General features: G+C 36.2%; 1 protein-coding gene across 1 annotated transcript in view; it reads right to left on the bottom strand.

Moving 5' to 3' along the window:
* Window positions 1-294: 294 nt before the first annotated feature.
* The window catches only part of LOC133531482 (probable tyrosyl-DNA phosphodiesterase), a 41074-nt gene continuing 21138 nt past the window's right edge, over window positions 295-20230 (bottom strand). Inside the window, exons 12-15 of the mRNA XM_061869731.1 lie at window positions 19313-19412; window positions 12077-12186; window positions 8815-8915; window positions 295-1489 (exon numbers count right to left, since the gene is read on the bottom strand). Coding sequence (XP_061725715.1) covers window positions 1367-1489; window positions 8815-8915; window positions 12077-12186; window positions 19313-19412 — 434 coding nt within the window. The 3' untranslated portion in view covers window positions 295-1366. The remainder of the gene's footprint in view (window positions 1490-8814; window positions 8916-12076; window positions 12187-19312; window positions 19413-20230) is intronic.

Consider the following 20230-nt stretch of genomic DNA (forward strand, 5'->3'; position numbering starts at 1 on the left):
GTTCACGGGATTTGGTGATTATAGTAGTTCAGAACTCGTTATGTATCTGTTGACGGCCGATCGTAAAGTTCCAGTGTAATGTTTTGACGGTAGTTACATCAAACCAATAGATAGGTTCGTTAGATTGCTTCAGATGCCCGAAGGGCACTGTCCAGCTATTTACGATATGCCTAGGAATTTCATGATCGGCCTGATTTTACGATCGAGCGCCGATATATCGACTATTACTTCAGTATGACACAAAAAAAACTCAAAATACTTGGAAGATGCTAAAAAGATGAATCAAAAAGTATATGTCAAAAAAAACTTTATTTACATATTTAACGTCATTATTACATAATTTAAAAAAAACTTTCTTTTTTAACACTTGAGATAATTCAAACATCAAAAAACACATTTACAGCTCATTTGATCTGTTACACAAAATACATTTACAGTACATATGGGGCTACTTTATAGCACTAGTGCGAGAAGTAGCATATTACGTTACTGTGTCGAACATTTAAAGGGCCATATGTACTGTAAATCGTTGTACGATACATGTGCGAATAGGTAATTCGCAACTCGTGTCGATTTAAAACACTCCCTTCGGTCGTGTTTTAATTTATCGCCACTCGTTTCGAATTTCCTATTTTTCGCACTTGTATCGTAATGTACTATTTCAGTTTATGCTTATTGGTTCGCTCTCTCGATGTCCCCTCATTTTATTTTAACCTTCGGCGCAGAAAGGGGTGTTATAAATTTTACCGCTGTGTGTTTTTATGTCTGTGGCACTGTAACTCATAAACGGTGTACCGATTTGGATGCGGTTTTTTTTATTAGAAACCATATTTTCTAACGGTGGTTCTAAGACATGTTTTATCAAAATCAGTTCATCCGTTTCATTGCGTTTATAAACACTTATTTAGCTTCACGTCGTATATTTGTGACCGCGGCCGGCAAAACGTCCAACTTTGACGCTTGCAATAAGGACGAGATTTGCTTGTATCATTTACACGAATATCCTGTCAAGGCGTCCTTATGGCAAGCGACAAAGTGGGACGTTTTGCCGGTCGCGGTCACACTTGTTTCTTTTATATATATTTGATTAAAATCTTGTGACTTAGATTTGAACCACTTCCTGATATTGGATTCAGTTGAAATTTGAAGTCCTTCCGTAATTCACTAACATGGAGCCGACTTGATGATGCTGTCGAAGTAGCCCAAGGAACTCCTCGATGGAAGAACACAAACACTTCTAGTTCAGGCACATTAGAAACGTCTCGAGAAGCACTTGATAGAAATGCATATAAATGACTCAGGAATAAAAGTGTGTCACAAAGAAATTCCTTGATATTAATTTGTTTTAATTATTTTTTTCTGTAGGCTACCGCAAGTAATCCATGACCCAAGGTTGCATGTCGCTGGTATATTTGGTGGGCGGAATGTCGTAGGGTATGACCAAACGGTTTGGAGCATTCAGCTCCAGTGGAAAGAAGTCTTCGTTTATCTGGAAAAAAACAGAATGCGTTAGTATTATAAATATAAGTAAAGAAAGATCAAAAGGACTGCAGGGAAGAAGTGGCTCCAGGTCGCACAGAACCGTGACGAGTGGCAAAAAATGAAGGAGGCCTACACCCAAAGGGTAGAGAAGGGCTAAAGAAGAAGAAGAAGAAGAAGAAAGAAAGAGTGGTACATCAGTTTTCTTACCAAATTTACCAAAATGCGAGTTATTTCGTAGTCGACATCTAGCGTCAAGTAGCGGAATTTATCAGTAATGTTAGTTGACAATAGATGTCGCGACGAAGGAAAACTCTAACGCTCAACAATTTACAGCTAATATTATAACCGGATTAACTGGCAGTCTATTTTTTAACTCCTGCTTGTAATATTCGTTGTAAATTGTTTTGGCAAGCAAGTGCTTATTTTGCTTAAGGGTTAATCCGGCACTGAGGATCTGTGCTATTACCATCCTATGATTAATAATTAATAGCCTTACTTAATACCTATAGGGACTGTGCGAGTTGGAGGGTCTGCCATCTTGTGGCCTGAATCGGAACCATAAATATGTACATTTACACGTCACGTGCTTTCTTGTGCATAGTAGGTTCTGCCATCTTGTGGAGTACATCGGAACAATAAACATCACATTTACGCCTCGCGCCAAAAATCTGTACAGTTCATGCACGCTCTCTATACATTGATCGTCAGTCGCGACACTTGTGACATCTGGTGTCAAGTAACGGTACTGATAAATCCACTACTTGACGCTAGATGTCGACTATTAAATAACTCGCGTTTTGGTAATAAAACTGATGTATGAATTTACCCTCTTTCTTTACTTAATGCTTCTCCTATCTCCATGATATAATAAATAAAAGCCGTGTCAATCCGCCAATGTCCATAAATAATTGTCGTCAACAGGGGCGAATAGGGACAAAACTTAAAATGTGAGCTGACAATTTCTTTAAAAATACTTACTCTTATATCAGTTGATTAAATATAATATATATTTTGTATGATAATTTGTGTGGGTGTTTTCTAAGAATTTGTCAGGTAAATTAAACTAGAACAGTTAACATTAAGTTGGTAAATGTGAACCAGTTGAAAAATAAATTAGACAAGCATATTATATCTACTACTCGTTCATGATAACTATCTTTATGAATATTGGATACAGGTCATATCAGTTGTCATTAACAGCCTGCCTGTTTATTAAATAATAATAAATCATATTTTAACTTTTGTCCCTATTCACCCCAGCTGTCCTTATTCACCCTGGTTGACGGTATCGCATTATTAGTAGGAAATAATGCTTAAAAAAATGAAAAAATGAAAATGAAAATGAAAAATGATTTATTTAGGTATCAAAATTGCAGCTTATTACACAGTAGAAAAGTATTACATTTTTAGAAGCATTCTATTGTTGTTGGAAAGCCTAGGAATAGTGTCCTGAGCCCTAAACTAGGTAAACCTGTCTTATAGGGGTCAGGGAACCACCTCTATTTTTAGAAATGCAGCAAAGGTTAGTTGGTACACAAATCTAAAAATTGGATAATCATTTTGCTTAATTAAGTATATACGTATACAATATCAGTAATGTGTGTGTGTGTGTGTGTGTGTGTGTGTGCTTGTGTGATGAACTTTTCATTATATATTATTAATTTATCATACATATACCTACTGCTGGTTGTTGGTCAACAATAGCCCTTACGTATATAAGACTATGAGTGGTTGCAATATTTTGATTAGATCGCTTTTTATTGATAAGACCAACTGTTACAAGATTATTTTACCTTTAGTACGAAGAAGAAGAAAAACTTATTTAAATGCTTATCTTACAGAATTAATCTAGCCAATCACCTTACAATTTCAAGGAGTTTTTCAGTGTTAGCGTAGTTTAGGGTCAGAGTCCAATTACGGATATTTTTTTATCAAGCAGTGTTTATTATCATTTTGAATGTATAAATATTCGTTGACTTTGTTATAAAGGAAGGGTGCAAGGAAGTCAAGTTGACGACGATAAAAAACTGTATTGTGCGCAACTGAGTCGAACACTTTATGTTTTCTACGTCCACCTAGGCGACGTGCGCTTTGATTAGAGACGTATTTGTGTTGTCTTAGACAAACACGCTCAATATAAAGTTGACGGACTGATAGGACCCGAGCTATGGAGTAAAGTGTTCTAGTGCAAAATCTAATCGGTTTAAAGAACATGACCTTTAGAATCGCTCTTTGTACACGTTCTAATGGAAGCAAGTGTGTTTTAGCAGCACCGCCCCAGACCGGTATGCAATAAGTAAGCAATGATTGTGTTAATGCTATGTAGACCGATTTAAGAAAGTGTGGGTCAGAAACACGCCTTATTTTTTTGAAAATGAATATTAGCTTGCGAATACGGTCTGACAGATAGCGAATATGCCTTGACCAAGAAAGATGTCGGTCAACTATCACTCCCAAATATTTGGTTTGATCAACATTTTCTAGCAATTCACAGTTACAAATAGCAGGGTTAGTTGCACCACCTTGCAAATCACCATTGGAGCATTTATGTACTTTAAGTGTAAAAGGAAATTTCGGCTGATTGGAACTAGTGATAGAGAAGTTAATATATTTAGTTTTAGATATGTTTAATGTGAGCAGGTTTTTACTAAGCCAGTTCGTAACTAATTTCAAGCCAGATTCTACAGCTGACTTTACCTCCAACCAGCTGTCCCCAACAAATAAGATGGCAGTGTCATCGGCAAAGGTTGTGATTTGGGCATTTGGAATGTTTAGGTCGCATAGATTGTTGATGTATATTAAGAAGAGTGTTGGCCCCAGGATGCTTCCTTGCGGGACACCATAGCTTATTGGAGAGAACTGGCTGGTGGTATCGCCTATGCGCACACATTGCTTACGACAAGAGAGATAGTTTTCAAATAACTGAAGGGGCAGACCTCTTATTCCAAGGTATTCCATTTTAGCAAGTAGAATGGGAACAGAGACGGTATCGAAGGCCTTAGCGAGGTCAAGAAAGACTGCGGTGCACTTCTTTTTGTTGTCTAAATATTGAGCTATCTTACTGGTTATGGAGTTCACCGCGTCTTCCGTGGACCTACCCTTACGGAACCCGTATTGGTTTGGGGAGAGTATATTGTTACTTTCTAGATATTTTACTAGGCGAGTGTTCATGAGTCTCTCTAAGAGCTTAGAGAGCGCCGGCAAAATCGAGATAGGTCGATAGTTGTTTACATCGTCTCTGTTCCCAACCTTGTGTATGGGTGATATTACTGCCTGTTTAAAAGCACTTGGAAATACTCCCGATGATAAACTCAAATTAAGAATGTGAGTTAGCGGGGCTAGAATAAATTCTTTGGTTCTCTTAATAAAATACGTCGATATACCGTCCCATCCAATAGCACATTGAGATTTCAGTTGGTCAATGCCATGTGAAACCTCGTATATGTCAGTAGGAAGTAGAATCATCGATTTGAGGCGACTACTACAAGTACTATCCTTTAATAAACTTGATGCTAGCTCTTTTTCAGTTGTATTTAACTGCAATAGTGTCCTTTGTGCTAGATTAGCTCCTATTTCCGCGAAAAAGCTATTGACGTGATTGATTGAATCATAATTGGTGCTATGTGATTGTAATAATTCATTAGGGGGCTTAGGATCTTTTTTTAGAAAGCAAATCTTTTTAACTGAATTCCATATAGCTTTAGGATTGTGTTTGTTCCTACTTAAGTCTTGTTTATCATGAATAGTTTTGAGCTGCTTCAAAATGTTGTTGCACGTATTTCTATAGTTTTTATATTTGTGTAGTAAGTCTAGGTCCTCGGAGTGTTTACGAACTCTCAAGTGTAGCCTATCTCTTTTCATTATACACCGTATTAGCCCCGGGGTGATCCAACTTCTAAATTTTATTTGAGATCTTGGGACGGTAAACTTCTTAGTATTTTTTGATATGACTTTTTGTAATATGCTAATGAACAAGTTTGTTGCATGTTCAGTATTTGTACATCCTAGAATGGGCTCCCAGTCTAGCTCACTTAGGTCTGAACAAACAGAATTATAGTCCAAACGGGTGATCAAGTGGCGTTGTGAAGTTGTTGTATCTAAGCAGTTATTTGATGTTAAGAGGACTGGTCTGTGATCGGTTATTAAAGTATTTAGGACAAAAGCTGTAGTTGCATTTTTAGATTTTATTATGAAATGATCCAGACAGTTATTTTCACGTGTTGCTATTGTGTGCGCAGGCATTAATCCATGGTATGCTAAGGTATTTAGATATTCATCGTAATGAGGGTCAGCGCTGCCAGGCTTAATATCAATATTTACATCTCCAGTGATGATAATATTCTGAAAACGAGCTAATGACTCAAGCGTAGTGTTCAGTGAGGATGTAAAATTGTACAAATTTCTGAATGAAGGAGAGCGGTAAATGGCGACTATAGCAGTGGTATGCCCCAACTTGAGGACAAGGCAGTTGCCATCATTAAAATAAGGCTCTATTGAAGACACGTGTATATTATTCCTTATGTAAATCACTATACCACTATTTTGGTTAATGTTCTTATTTGTATGTATTTCATAGTAGTTAGGTAGAATTGGTAAGTAAGGGTTTACGCTGAGCCAGCATTCAGTCAAAACTATAATATCCACTCGAGAATTTATTCTATGTAACAACAGGTTTAGTTCATCAATATTTCGCGATATACTTCGTATATTTTGTGTCATTATGGTAAGAGTTTTGCTATTGCATTTTATTTCTTTTGCACAGTCTTCTGGATCACAAAACAAGGAACGCGAGACATTGACTGTGTCAATGTCTGCGAACACGTCGACTATTGTGTTAGCCGCCAGTGTCTTTCAAAAATATGTGAGGAGCCAAGAGCTCAGTTTTGTGTAAATAATTTGTTTCGTGATCCAGAGTCTGCAAAATTAGGTATTTGTATGTTATGCCAACATATGTGAAATTAAAATAAAAGTGTGTTGTGTGACTTGTGAGTGGCATGGGAGCGTGTGTGTAATTATTTTTACTTAAATAGTACAAATTAAGTTTTAGGGATAGGTAGTTGTACGTTGACACTATTAGAATATACGCAAAAGAAGAAATACTTATGCTAACACAGATACAGGGCAATAATTTAAAGGTAGGGTTAGGGCAGAGCTTACATAATAGTCATGATTCAGTTAGTAAGTTTAATTGGTTCTCACTTGTGATTAACACTTCGGATTCCCCTTGACCCATGCTTATGTAAACTCTGCCGTTCCTCGTCCACGCATATTTACATTTTTGATTTTTGACTAATTGACGGGCTATAAAGAACCATTTATTCGCACGGTCAGTCAGAAGTTCAGAGACATATATGCTATGTTTCTCGCTGAAGCCTAGCAGGGAGGTATTTAGTTTATCTTGTTTGTTATTCAGGTTGTAAGCTTTTGATGCCTTTAGAAGGTTGGTTTTTTGCATAGGGTTGCTCAGTTCGATAACGATAGGTTTTGTAGTGTCCTTCTTGCCTTGGCGGTAACAATTGCGTATGTCCGTAGCCTTTAGTTCAATTCCAACAGTCTCGAACAACTTGACGGAAATATCCAGCAGGCTAGACTCAGATGGAGGAATATTTCGTACTAGTACACTGCTCGAACGGAGCTGACGTTGAACATCATCGAACTTGTTCTCAAGGTCACACACTCGCGATGTGGTCTCTGTTTGTTTTGTTTCCAGGGAGTCAATTTTACCCAGTGCTTGCTCGTGTTGTTTTGAAAGAAGATCGAGTTTACCCACGGTTTCCTTATTCAGCACTTCAATATTTGTATTTTGGGCCTTAACTTCCAAGAGGCTATTATTTAATCTATCAAACTTTTGGGTCTGTTCGCCGGCCCAGTCCCTAAACATTGCCATTAGCTCCCGTTTAAATAGTTCAAAGTCTGGTGACAGGGAGTCATCGGGCTGCTTTCTTTTCGAGCGCATTGTGATGTTGCTTCTAGCTGGTGCTGTGGAGTCCTCCGATTGTAGGTCCGACATCGAGTTGCTTTTTAACGGGGAGGATCGATCTCCTGTCATGTTTAACATTCAACAAAGAAGTATCGGCCAGTAATTATAACAGACTTTGAAGTTCGTAGGTAGGTTACGTAAAATTCTTACTTACAGTTTTATTTCTTCAAATACACTATTAATAAGGCCTTTTTATTTCGTTTTATTATAAATCAACTGCAATTGTCGTGTTGTGCCGGCCGACACGGCGTTTATTTATCACTGCACTTATAGTTTTAGAAAGAACGCCTTAAGCGCCGGGCAGATCCTGTCGCTTAGGTCGTTTTACTATAGCACTGCACCAACACTGGGTAGATCGTGATTATTTGATCTTAAATGTTCAATTTCACTTAATTTGTACACTAAACTGTCCCGATCTCGTTTAATCTTCTTAGTAGTTCAGTTTAACTACGCAAATAACCAAAAATTGGGACTTAGTTACGCGTATAAACACCATTTTTACAATAAATTTGAGGAGCGATTTTACTATGATGTTACTTTTACGCTGGCGGGCGGGTGGATCAACGGTACTGATAAATCCACTACTTGACGCTAGATGTCGACTATTAAATAACTCGCGTTTTGGTAATAAAACTGATGTATGAATTTACCCTCTTTCTTTACTTAATGCTTCTCCTATCTCCATGATATAATAAATAAAAGCCGTGTCAATCCGCCAATGTCCATAAATAATTGTCGTCAACCGGGGCGAATAGGGACAAAACTTAAAATGTGAGCTGACAATTTCTTTAAAAATACTTACTCTTATATCAGTTGATTAAATATAATATATATTTTGTATGATAATTTGTGTGGGTGTTTTCTAAGAATTTGTCAGGTAAATTAAACTAGAACAGTTAACATTAAGTTGGTAAATGTGAACCAGTTGAAAAATAAATTAGACAAGCATATTATATCTACTACTCGTTCATGATAACTATCTTTATGAATATTGGATACAGGTCATATCAGTTGTCATAACAGCCTGCCTGTTTATTAAATAATAATAAATCATATTTTAACTTTTGTCCCTATTCACCCCAGCTGTCCTTATTCACCCTGGTTGACGGTATCGCATTATTAGTAGGAAATAATGCTTAAAAAGTTAATTTATCCTTCCATTCTCCGTCATTACGCTTGCCTACTTTATCCCTTTTCCCTACCTCCTCCCTCCTATTACTATATATTATACATATTTTTTTAATCCCTCATCTCTCTCACCTTTCCCCACTTCATCCCCCCTCTTACCTCAACCCTCTCCCATTCTTTCTCTCTCTTACCCTCCCCCCCCCCTCATGAATAACCCCCCTCACCACGAATCTCGGCAGGAACAGCACCCCCGCCTCGTAGCTCATGATGCGGAGAGCGGCGTTCCCCTTGTTCAGGTTGCCCCATGCGGCTTTACTGACATTACCTGGAAGTTATCGTTCAAGTAAAATAAACCAACAATTACACATTTTACATACATGTATTTAAGACTACAAATATTTTAAAGGAAAATAGAACCAAGGAACAACAGGCGGTCTTATCGCTAAAAAGCGATCTCTTCCGGACAACCTTTAGGTAGCAGGAAATTTAGAACTCATATAGAAGTCAACAGGTAGTGCAAGGAGCTAAATATAATATATATATGATATGGAAATCAATAGAAATTGCAAATAATGTAAACAAACCAATTTACCTTCATTTCTTCGTAATCTCGCACTTTTTGTGGACAACTATGGTTTTATCAACAGTCTATATACTTAAATCTTTTATTTATATCAATTACTGGTTAATTTCATTATTAATATTTCAATGAAAACAACTATCGTAAAACTTTTAGTTTAATCCTAACAAAATCTGTCATATTTGTTTACATAATTTGCAAGTTCTATTGACCTCCACTTTAGTTAAGAGAGAATAGCTTTATATATCTATACATTTGTATATTCACTCATATATTCATATATTAATTAGGCTAGAACACAAATCAAATAGCATATATATATATATATATATATATATATATATATATATATAATAAAATAGCTATAAAACTTTCGTGTACTTGTGCAATATTTCCCTACTACTAAGTAAAAAGACTGTAAGTTATGGAGGAGCGGGGCATCCTGGTACAGGTTCATTCACCTAAAAGGAAGCTCCAACCACTTATGCCCAATTGTAAACCTTTACTTCATAAGGAAATAGTACATTACGATACAAGTGCGAAAAATAGGAAATTCGAAACGAGTGGCGATAAATTAAAACACGACCGAAGAGAGTGTTTTAAATCGACACGAGTTGCGAATTACCTATTCGCACATGTATTGTACAACGTTTTACAGTATATATGGCCCTTTAAATGTTCGACATAGTAACGTAATATGCTCATTTTCGCACTAGTGCGGTAAAGTAGCACCATATGTACTGTAATAAATATTTTTCGTTTTTCAGCTTTGCGATCCTAACAAAATAACGGTACTTTTTCTATTCCGGTACGGTTTCCACTGACTAAATCTTAACAAATCACTTTGATTTTGATGTCGATCGCTTCAGCATAATATATTATAGGTTTTTTGGTAACAACAAAATGTTATTGTTTCGCAAATTTTGAAAAAAGGAAAACTTATAAAACGACTTATTTATTGTAGACTGCGAGCCAGGAACAGATCTCCATGACCAATCGCGTCCCGGGCGAAAACTCGTATAGTGGTTAACGGCTATGTATGATGAACCCTCGTGGACGTCAGCTGTCGCTCCGTTGGTGGGTTGAGGAATGGCAGCCACCGAAACACGTAAAAAAATATTGGCCTCCCGTTTGATACTTAAATAAATAAATAATTTTATAGGACATTATTACACAAATTGACTAAATCCCACAGTAAGCTCAATAAGGCTTGTGTTGAGGGTACTTAGACAACGATATATATAATATATAAATATTTATAAATACTTAAATACATAGAAAACACCCATGACTCAGGAACAAATATCCATGCTCATCACACAAATACATGCCCTTACCGGGATTTGAACCCTGGACCATCAGCTTCGTAGGCAGGGTCACTACCCACTAGGCCAAACCGGTCGTCAAATACTTACCAGATAATAGTTCAGATGCTATTGTTAATTTAAAAAATCGTCAGCTGGTTATATAGCCGTCGTAAGAACGACAGCTGGTCGCATGTATATGTAAAAAAATAAGCGCTTTACCTTTTTATGATAGCAATAAAAAATCATGAGTTTTTGCATATAGCATTCCATCAGGTGAAACGCCTGAAATGCCATCAACGGATTACGCAATTTACATATTACGCATACTTTGCGGACATAAAGTGGTAAGGCGCGTGTTTTTTACATGTTCATTTTACAGCTGACGGTCTTTCCACCGCGATACAACCGGCTGCCGGTTTTTTTAAGTTTAAAACAGCATCTAAGCTATCATCTGACAAAGTATCAGCCGGGAGGCGATCACTGACGACATACAAGGTGCCCGTGAGCATTGTGAGAGTGATTTTTTTCCCTGTACTGTACTGTACATAAAACGTAATTTTTATTGATAAACACATAGCTTAAAATTAACTAAAATAGTACATTACGATACAAGTGCGAAAAATAGGAAATTCGAAACGAGTGGCGATAAATTAAAACACGACCGAAGGGAGTGTTTTAAATCGACACGAGTTGCGAATTACCTATTCGCACATGTATCGTACAACGTTTTACAGTACATATGGCCCTTTAAATGTTCGACACAGTAACGTAATATGCTACTTCTCGCACTAGTGCTATAAAGTAGCCCCATATGTACTGTAAAGTTTTTTTTATTTGGGGGTAGCCTCTCGAATACATTGTTTTAATTTTTCGATGTCAATCAATAGGTGGCAATACCGCAGTCAAAAATGTGTTTTGTACCGACTAATGGCGAAAAAAAGATTTCGAAAAACATTTAATTATCTCTGAAACTAGGCCTAATCCAGAAAATTTTATATGACATTTTAGTTTCTAAATATTACCAGGAATGCTTAGTTAAAATGTCTCGCAATGCTCACGGGCACCTTGTATGCTCTTGGCCCGCGGTCTATTGTGTCGATAACATACTAAAAAGTCATGTAAAATAATTAGAAGTGGAAAAACATTTTCTCTTTTTGTATAGACGTACTTCCCTCTTAATGACTTGTACAGTTTATTATCCACAAGAGAGGTATGGGCATTGTGAATGTCATCTGGCTCTGTGTGGGAGGGCACAGCACAGCGGATGTCATTCCAGATCTAGAGCAGAACCCAACTGGGGAAGTACCTCCACCTTACAGAAAATCGCAGCCAAATAACACTAGACCCTACTCATAGTGTTGTGTTCCTGCCGGTGAGTAAGGTTGCCAGAGCTCAACGAGGGTGGGAGGGGGTTAGGGTCGGCAACGCGCATGTAACTCCTCTGGAGTTGCAGGCGTACATAGGCTACGGATACTGCTTACCATCAGGCAGGCCGTATGCTTGTTTGCCACCGACGTAGTATAAAAAAAAAAAAAACTTAAATAGAATTCTGATTGTACGCAGACGGACTCGCGGGCGTACGCTAATATACATAGTTACCTGAAGTCAGCAGATAGTAGGCCGCCCTTTTATTATCTGGAGACGTTCTTGTGTACGATTTAATATGGGGCATGGCTTTGTCGCGATGAGATGACTTCGCTTTCCATTGGCTGTAAAATAATTATTTGTTTAACAAGGGGGCAAAGTTGTTGTTTAACTACTCGTGCTAATGATAGCGAGTCGTTCGGAAAATGGTATCTTGAACGCTGCGAGGGTTTCAAGGCACAAGGGTTAAGAGGCTGTCAACACCCAATGTCCTTGAAATTGATGTTACTTAAACAGTTTTTAAGAAAGACTATTTGTTTTAGTCAAGTAAGAAAAATATATGTTCATATTAATTATATTTCAAAGACCGTGGTTGTACTCGATACATGATTGAACGAAATCGGCTCGATAGAAAATAATTGCAAAGATTGGTCTTAAAATCACAATTAAACGGTTCTATGTCTTTATTTTTTTGACTTATGGGTCTGCAATTAAAATCACAATTTCAAAACATTTATATCTAAACCGCTATTGAGTAAAATATTACACTAATAATCCACTTTTTTTTATTTAAATATTTTTCTTATTATTCCCTTGCCCAGGCCCAGTAACATGCGACAGTGCTATCTCATTTACTCCGATACAAATAGACAGTGTGCGCGCTTTAGGTATTGACAGCCTCTTAAACATATTTCAAAATGTTTCACTACATCCGAAGAAAATATTAGCTGTACGATATAATATCAAACAAAATCCAAATGAACGTCATTAAATATTTATTATTCAAAATCATCATTTAAAAGCCAATTCCACCAGCTATCATAAGGAACCAACTCAAAATTTCAAATCTGAGTAGTTTGTCCCACATGTCGATAAAATGCAACTTTCTCATCAGTTTTTAAACAATGAAGAGGGCCTTTACCCTAAATTCAATACACCAGTTGAATTATTTAAAAAAAACCAACTGGTATATTGAATTTTCTTTTAATTTGTTTTTTTAGGTTATAATCATGATAACTGGCAGACATTTTTTCTGGTTATTGGTCCATAGATGTCCCAATTATATAGGTTTCACTCTGATACATGTTTTTACAAGCTTTTATTTAACTTGCCCTGTTAGTATGTAAGTTTATTATTTACTGCGGGTCAAATCTTGCAAGGTAAATTTGACCCACTTCCCGATTTCCGATTGAGCTGGAAATTTGCATACATATGTAAGTCTGGTGACAATGCAATATTATGGTACCATCGAGCTGATCTGATGATGGAGACAAGAGGTGGACATAGGAATGTATTTGCAGTTTTTAGAATTGTCTAAATGAGTGTTAGTTGTCTGTGGAAAAGTACAGTCAGCGAGAAAAGCTTGTACAAAAATTAAATATATGCCAAAAACTTATTTTGGTACAGCAAACTAAAAAATTGTATGAACTGAAGGAATTTATTCATAAAATAACCATGTAATTTTACGATTGGGTGTAAATTGTATAAACTCGTGGCTCTGTGAGAGACATTTTTCAAAAACTGTATCGACAAAAAAACGTAGCAAATGTATAAACTCGTACTAAACACTAATCAATATGTAAACGGGCCCTAAGGCAAGTGTATACGCTTGTTATGTTTTGATGTTAATAAAACAATTATTGAGATTAATACACACTTGTATTACTTATTATCTTAGTTTATAAAAAGTAGTAAAAGCACAGCACAGCCATCATTGATTGCATCATCGAGTAAGAGAGAGAGAGTTGTCAGTCTTGCCACAGATACCTAAACTACAGATAAACAGATAGCATATCTGACATCCCCCTTCTTTACCTTATCTGAAAGTAAGTACTTATTCTAAGTTAAAATCAGGTAGAGCTATTAAGATACATAATCACTCAGGTATCTAGGTTTTTTAATAGCTCTTCCTGACCGTGACCTTACACCATTATCATTTATATTGTAATGATTAATATTATTATCATTAGGCATATCTACATCACTTATATTTTCATGAATCATTACAGGCTCATTTTCGTTATTCTCAGTTACATTGTTCAACACATTCTCATTGTCCTCTGTTTTAAAAGTTACATGTTTTCTAGCCAAACTATAATCTTCACCAGGTGACCCTCTGAAAACATGATACCTATTTCTTTTAATTATTGAGTCTCCTGTGTCTATCAAATAATTTCTATAATTATCTTCCTCTGAAACTATCCTTCCCTTAAGTTTTTTATTATCGTTCTTATCATGAAAATATACATTTTGTCCACTACTAAAACTATTAATTTTGCGTCTATTTTTCCTGTCATGATAATATTTATACATTTCTCTCTTTTTCTCTATTTTTTGCTTAACATTGTTATATTTAACTTTCTTATATCTGTCTTTAGTTGGTAAGAAAGATGTTACTTGTCTTCCAATAAGCAATTCATTGGCAGATTCTAACTCTTGATCTATAGGCGTATTTCTGTATTCTAATAAGGCCAAGTAAATATCTTTCTTATCCTCTATACATTTTTTAAACATCTTTTTTATAGATTGTATTTGTCTTTCTATAAATCCATTAGATCTAGCATAATAGGGAGAGGAAGCTATATGTTTGAATTCCCATTCTCTACAAAATTCTTTAAATTGCCAACTTCTATATTGCGAACCATCATCAGTATACAATATTTTGGGTATGCCCCACCGTGCAAATACACACTTTAATGCCTTTATATGACACTCTGAACTTTGGTCCTTCAACTCAACAAGTTCCACATATTTAGTTAAATAATCTGCAATTAATATGTAAATTTTATTATTCACAAAAAACATATCAGCTCCTACTATGTCCCAAGGTTTGTTACTCAATTCTCTTAACATTAGCGGTTCATGGGAGTGATTTCTCTGATATCTTAAACATGAGTCACAATTTTGAATTAAATCCTCTAATTCTTTTATCATAAATGGCCAAAATAGCAAACCTCGGATTCTACTTTTACATTTCTCAATGCCTAAGTGACTGTAATGCATTTTTTTAAGCATTTCCTTTCTTAACGACTTAGGTACAACAACTGCAGTATTTTTGAAAATTAATCCGTCTGAAATATAGATATCATCTTTTATGGAATGATAATATTTTAATTGTAAAGGAATTTCTTTAGAAGTTGGCCAGGAATTTTGAATGTATTTTATTAATAAACACAGATCCTGATCTTTTTGAGTTTCAATTTTTAATTTATCCCATGTTTCTTTACTTAAATTTATGCCTTGTTTCACTAAACATACATGCAATTCTACTTTTTCATCAAGTTCTTTGTTACATATAGTATCATTTACATAAGCTCTTGATAAAGCATCTGCAACTAATAGTTCTTTGCCAGGTCTATATTTAATTTCTAGGTCATATCCTTGTAATTGAAGTCTTAACCTTTGTAATCTTAATGGAGTCTCATTCATTGGTTTTTTAAAAATATGTTCTAACGGTTTATGGTCTGTCTCTACCTGTACATGTCTACCATAAATATATTGGTGGAATTTATGGCATCCATACACTACAGCTAAAAGTTCCTTTTCTATTTGAGCCCACGATCTTTGAGTTTCTGTTAAAGCTTTAGATGCATATGCTATAGGAGCATTATTTTGAAGTAAGACAGCACCCAATCCCGTGCTACTGCTGTCAACAGATAGAGTTATTGGAGTATTCATATCAAAGTATTTTAAAACTGGTTGTGAAGTTAACACTTTTTTTAGCTTTTCAAAATCATTTTTTTGTTTATCACCCCATACAAATTCAGAATCTTTTTTAAGTAGTTCCCTCAATGAAAAAGTTACATCTGACAAATTAGGTACAAATTTTGCTACATATGTTACAATCCCTAATATTGTTTGCAATTGTTTTTTACTCTTGGGCGCCTCCATACTCACAATAGCTCTAACTTTCTCTGGATCCGGTCTAATACCATCACCACTCAAAATATGTCCTACATATTTCACTTCTGTTACCCCAAACTGACATTTATCTTTGTTAAATTTAACACCTGATTTCTCTGCTTTATCTAACACCATTTTTAATCTTTCATTGTGCTGTTCAATTGTTTCCCCCCATACTATAAGCTCATCAACGTACTGTTCTACTCCTGTAATGTCCTTAAAAATATCTGAAAAATATTTACTGAATACCTCCGGAGCCGAATTCAAACCAAAAGGTAAGCGTATGTAACAATATCTACCAAAGTTACCAGCATTGAATGTTGTATATAACTGACTGTCCTCACTTAATTTAATCATGTAAAATCCTTTTGATGCATCTAAGACACTAAAGTATTTAGCAGAAGGCATTTTGGCTACTAATTCCTCAAAAGTGCTCATTTTATACCGTTCCCTAATTATGTATTTATTTAAATTCTGAGGATCTAAGCAAATTCTAATATTACCACATGGTTTCTTTGTAACTACCATTGAATTTACCCATTCCGTTGGCTCACTAACTTTCCTTATGACACCTGCACGCTCCAGTTTGTCCAGCTCGGTTTTAACTTTTTCCTCTAATTGAAATGGTATTTTCCGGGGTCGCTCAGCAATTGGTACATTATTGTCTTGTAATTTTATTTTATATTCATATGGAAGTTCACCTAGACGGATGCACAGCTTTTGTTTAGGCACATAGCCGCAAAATGGTTGTATTTGCCACACCTCACACACTTCTTATTAAATGCTGGGCATTTTGCATAGCCATGTTGTCTGCCACACTTGCCACAAGGTTTCTTATGATATGACGGTTCTGGTTGTCTTGTGTGCGCTTGACCCTGCTGTCTGCCGTATGACTGCTCTCTGGTTCTGCTCCTGGAGGGCTGCCTTTTATCACTAGAGTGCTCCTTTTTTATGTTCCTTCTTTGTCCCGCTCCCACTTCTATTCTTGCTACCTCATTTTTGTTCTTGATGGTATCCATTTGAGCTCTTGTAGCTTCAGCCGCTCTGCTCATATTTATACATCTCTCCAAAGTCAAATCCGTTACACTAAGTAAGTCTTCCTTTAGTTCGTTGTCAATTAATCCTATTATTATCTGGTCCCTAATGAGTCCATCCTTGAGTTTCTCGAAATTGCAGTCTAAGCTAAGTTTTTTGAGTGCTGTCACAAAGTCTTCTATATTTTCCCCAGCTTTTTGCTTCCGATTGAAAAAAATATGTCGATTGTATGTTTCATTGCTTGGTGGACTACAGTGTTCTTCTAATTTCTTGAGTATTTCTTGGTATGTTAGTTTTTCTTTGTTCTCAAGTGTATTGTAGACCACGAGGCCTTCATCACCTATGCTGTGAAGTAGGAGTGCACTTTGCTGTTTTTCAGTCAACTTTTCGGCCGCACCACTCGCCTCAAAATATAGTTGGAATTTTTGTTTCCAATCATGGAAAGCTTGTTTGATGTTGTTTCCTGAAAGATTCAGGGGTGCTGGCGGTCGTAACATGTCCATTTTTGTGATGCAAAATGGCGTCCCATGGAAAAGTTTTCTCTATTTGTCCCAATAGTTTTTTATTAGGGTTCCGTAGCCAAATGGCAAAAAACGGAACCCTTATAGATTCGTCATGTCCGTCTGTCTGTCCGATTCTGTCACAGCCACTTTTTTCCGAAACTATAAAAGCTATACTATTCAAACTTGGTAAGTAGATGTATTCTATGAACCGCATTATGATGTTCACACAAAAATAGAAAAAAAAAACAATAAATTTTGGGGGTTCCCCATACTTAGAACTGAAACTCAAAAAATCTTTTTTCATCAAACTCATACGTGTGGGGTATCTATGGATAGGTCTTTAAAAATGATATTGAGGTTTCTAATATCATTTTTTTCTAAACTGAAAAGTTTGCGCGAGAGACACTTCCAAAGTGGTAAAAAGTGTGTCCCCCCCCCCGTAACTTCTAAAATAACAGAATGAAAAATCAAAAAAAAATATATGATATACATTGTCATGCAAACTTCCACCGAAAATTGGTTCGAACGAGATCTAGTAAGTAGTTTTTTTTTAATTCGTCATAAAAATTTAAAAAAAATTTTTTTTTCATCAAACCCATACGTGTGGGGTATCTATGGATAGGTCTTCAAAAATGATATTTAGGTTTCTAATATCATTTTTTTCTAAACTGAATAGTTTGCGCGAGAGACACTTCCAAAGTGAAAAAATGTGTCCCCCCCCCCCCCTGTAACTTCTAAAATAACAGAATGAAATATCTAAAAAAAATATATGATATACATTGCCATGCAAACTTCCACCGAAAATTGGTTCGAACGAGATCTAGTAAGTAGTTTTTTTTTAATACGTCATAAAAATTTAAAAAAAAAATTTTTTTCATCAAACCCATACGTGTGGGGTATCTATGGATAGGTCTTCAAAAATGATATTTAGGTTCCTAACATAATTTTTTTCTAAACTGAATAGTTTGCGCGAGAGACAGTTCCAAAGTGGTAAAATGTGTGTCCAAAGTGGTAAAATGTTGAACAAGATCTAGCAAGTAGATTTTTTTTTAATACGTCTTAAATGGTACGGAACCCTTCATGCGCGAGTCCGACTCGCACTTGGCCGCTTTTTTTGACATACCGTTGTGATTCTTATGTCCGCAGCGCCATGTTATGTTTTGATGTTAATAAAACAATTATTGAGATTAATACACACTTGTATTACTTATTATCTTAGTTTATAAAAAGTAGTAAAAGCACAGCACAGCCATCATTGATTGCATCATCGAGTAAGAGAGAGAGAGTTGTCAGTCTTGCCACAGATACCTAAACTACAGATAAACAGATAGCATATCTGACAACGCTCGTAAGGGCCTTATAAGATAAAAATAAGTAATTGATTATCTTTTTTTTTATACCACGACGGTGGCAAGCAAGCATACGGCCCGCCTGATGGTAAGCAGTCCGCGTAGCCTATGGACGCCTGCAACTCCAGAGCTGTTACATGCGCGTTGCCGACCCTTTAAAAATCTGTACACTCCTTTTTTGAAGAACCTCATACTGTAGACCCTCGGGAAAACCTCGGCATGGAGTTAATTAGGATACCGGTTTCTTTGAGAAAGTTACTTAATTTAAGCTCAGGATTGCTCCCTTGATATTAACGGAAATAAAAAAAACGGTGTATATTAATTATCAACCTGCTACCAAATTTTATGATAATCGGTTGAGCAAGCCCTGTAGAGGAGAGCAGCCGGACGAAAGCATGCTCAAGCTGGAGCGGAGACCTTCTGTCTCGCTCGGTCAAAAATATGAATATAATGAGACTCACAAAAGGAAACTGTTGAGCCAGGGCTGTTTGAAGTGCGCTTCGGCGGCGTACGGCAGGCAGCCGCCCCCCAGCAGGCCGTCGTGAGACTGCTTCACGTTCTCTGAAATATACATACTCGTAAATATATTTACAGTACATATGGGGCTACTTTATAGCACTAGTGCGAGAAGTAGCATATTATGTTACTGTGTCGAACATTTAAAGGGCCATATGTACTGTAAAACGTTGTACGATACATGTGCGAATAGGTAATTCGCAACTCGTGTCGATTTAAAACACTCCCTTCGGTCGTGTTTTAATTTATCGCCACTCGTTTCGAATTTCCTATTTTTCGCACTTGTATCGTAATGTACTATTATCTACTCGTCGACTGTAATAGTTTAATTAAGATTTCGTATACCTAACTATTAGGTCATTACCTATGAAATTGGCGTTTTGTATGGAGAACTTTAACGCATTCACTGCGTTTTCGTAGCGCTACACGCGTAGCCGATTCTAGCGTTTTCCCGCTTTGTAGAGGAAAGCGACTACGAACAGAGCGCCCGCCAAGCGGGTTCCCGGCACTCAATGTGTTAACGAAATTCGATTTTTCATACAATGAATTTTGCGGATTATTTTTTTGTGATGGCATTTTCAAACCAAACAAATTGTTGCCAGTAATCTGTGACATTTTTAAGGCACATTTTCTATCTAATATAGTTTTTTAAATCTGTCCCGTCAGAAAAATTTAAGCCATTTAAATACTCGAGCCGGCAGCACATGAATAGAGCTGTTTTGAAGGCGATATTCTGAATACATAAAACAATAAAAGTAGCAAATAATTGTATGTAAAATCGTTGTTATGTAGCGCACTAATGAAATATAAAAATACTTTGAAAGTTACTATTAAAATAAATAAACTATGACATGACTACAACT

The sequence above is a fragment of the Cydia pomonella genome, chromosome 25 (assembly GCF_033807575.1).
Source record: "Cydia pomonella isolate Wapato2018A chromosome 25, ilCydPomo1, whole genome shotgun sequence".
Taxonomy (NCBI): domain Eukaryota; kingdom Metazoa; phylum Arthropoda; class Insecta; order Lepidoptera; family Tortricidae; genus Cydia; species Cydia pomonella.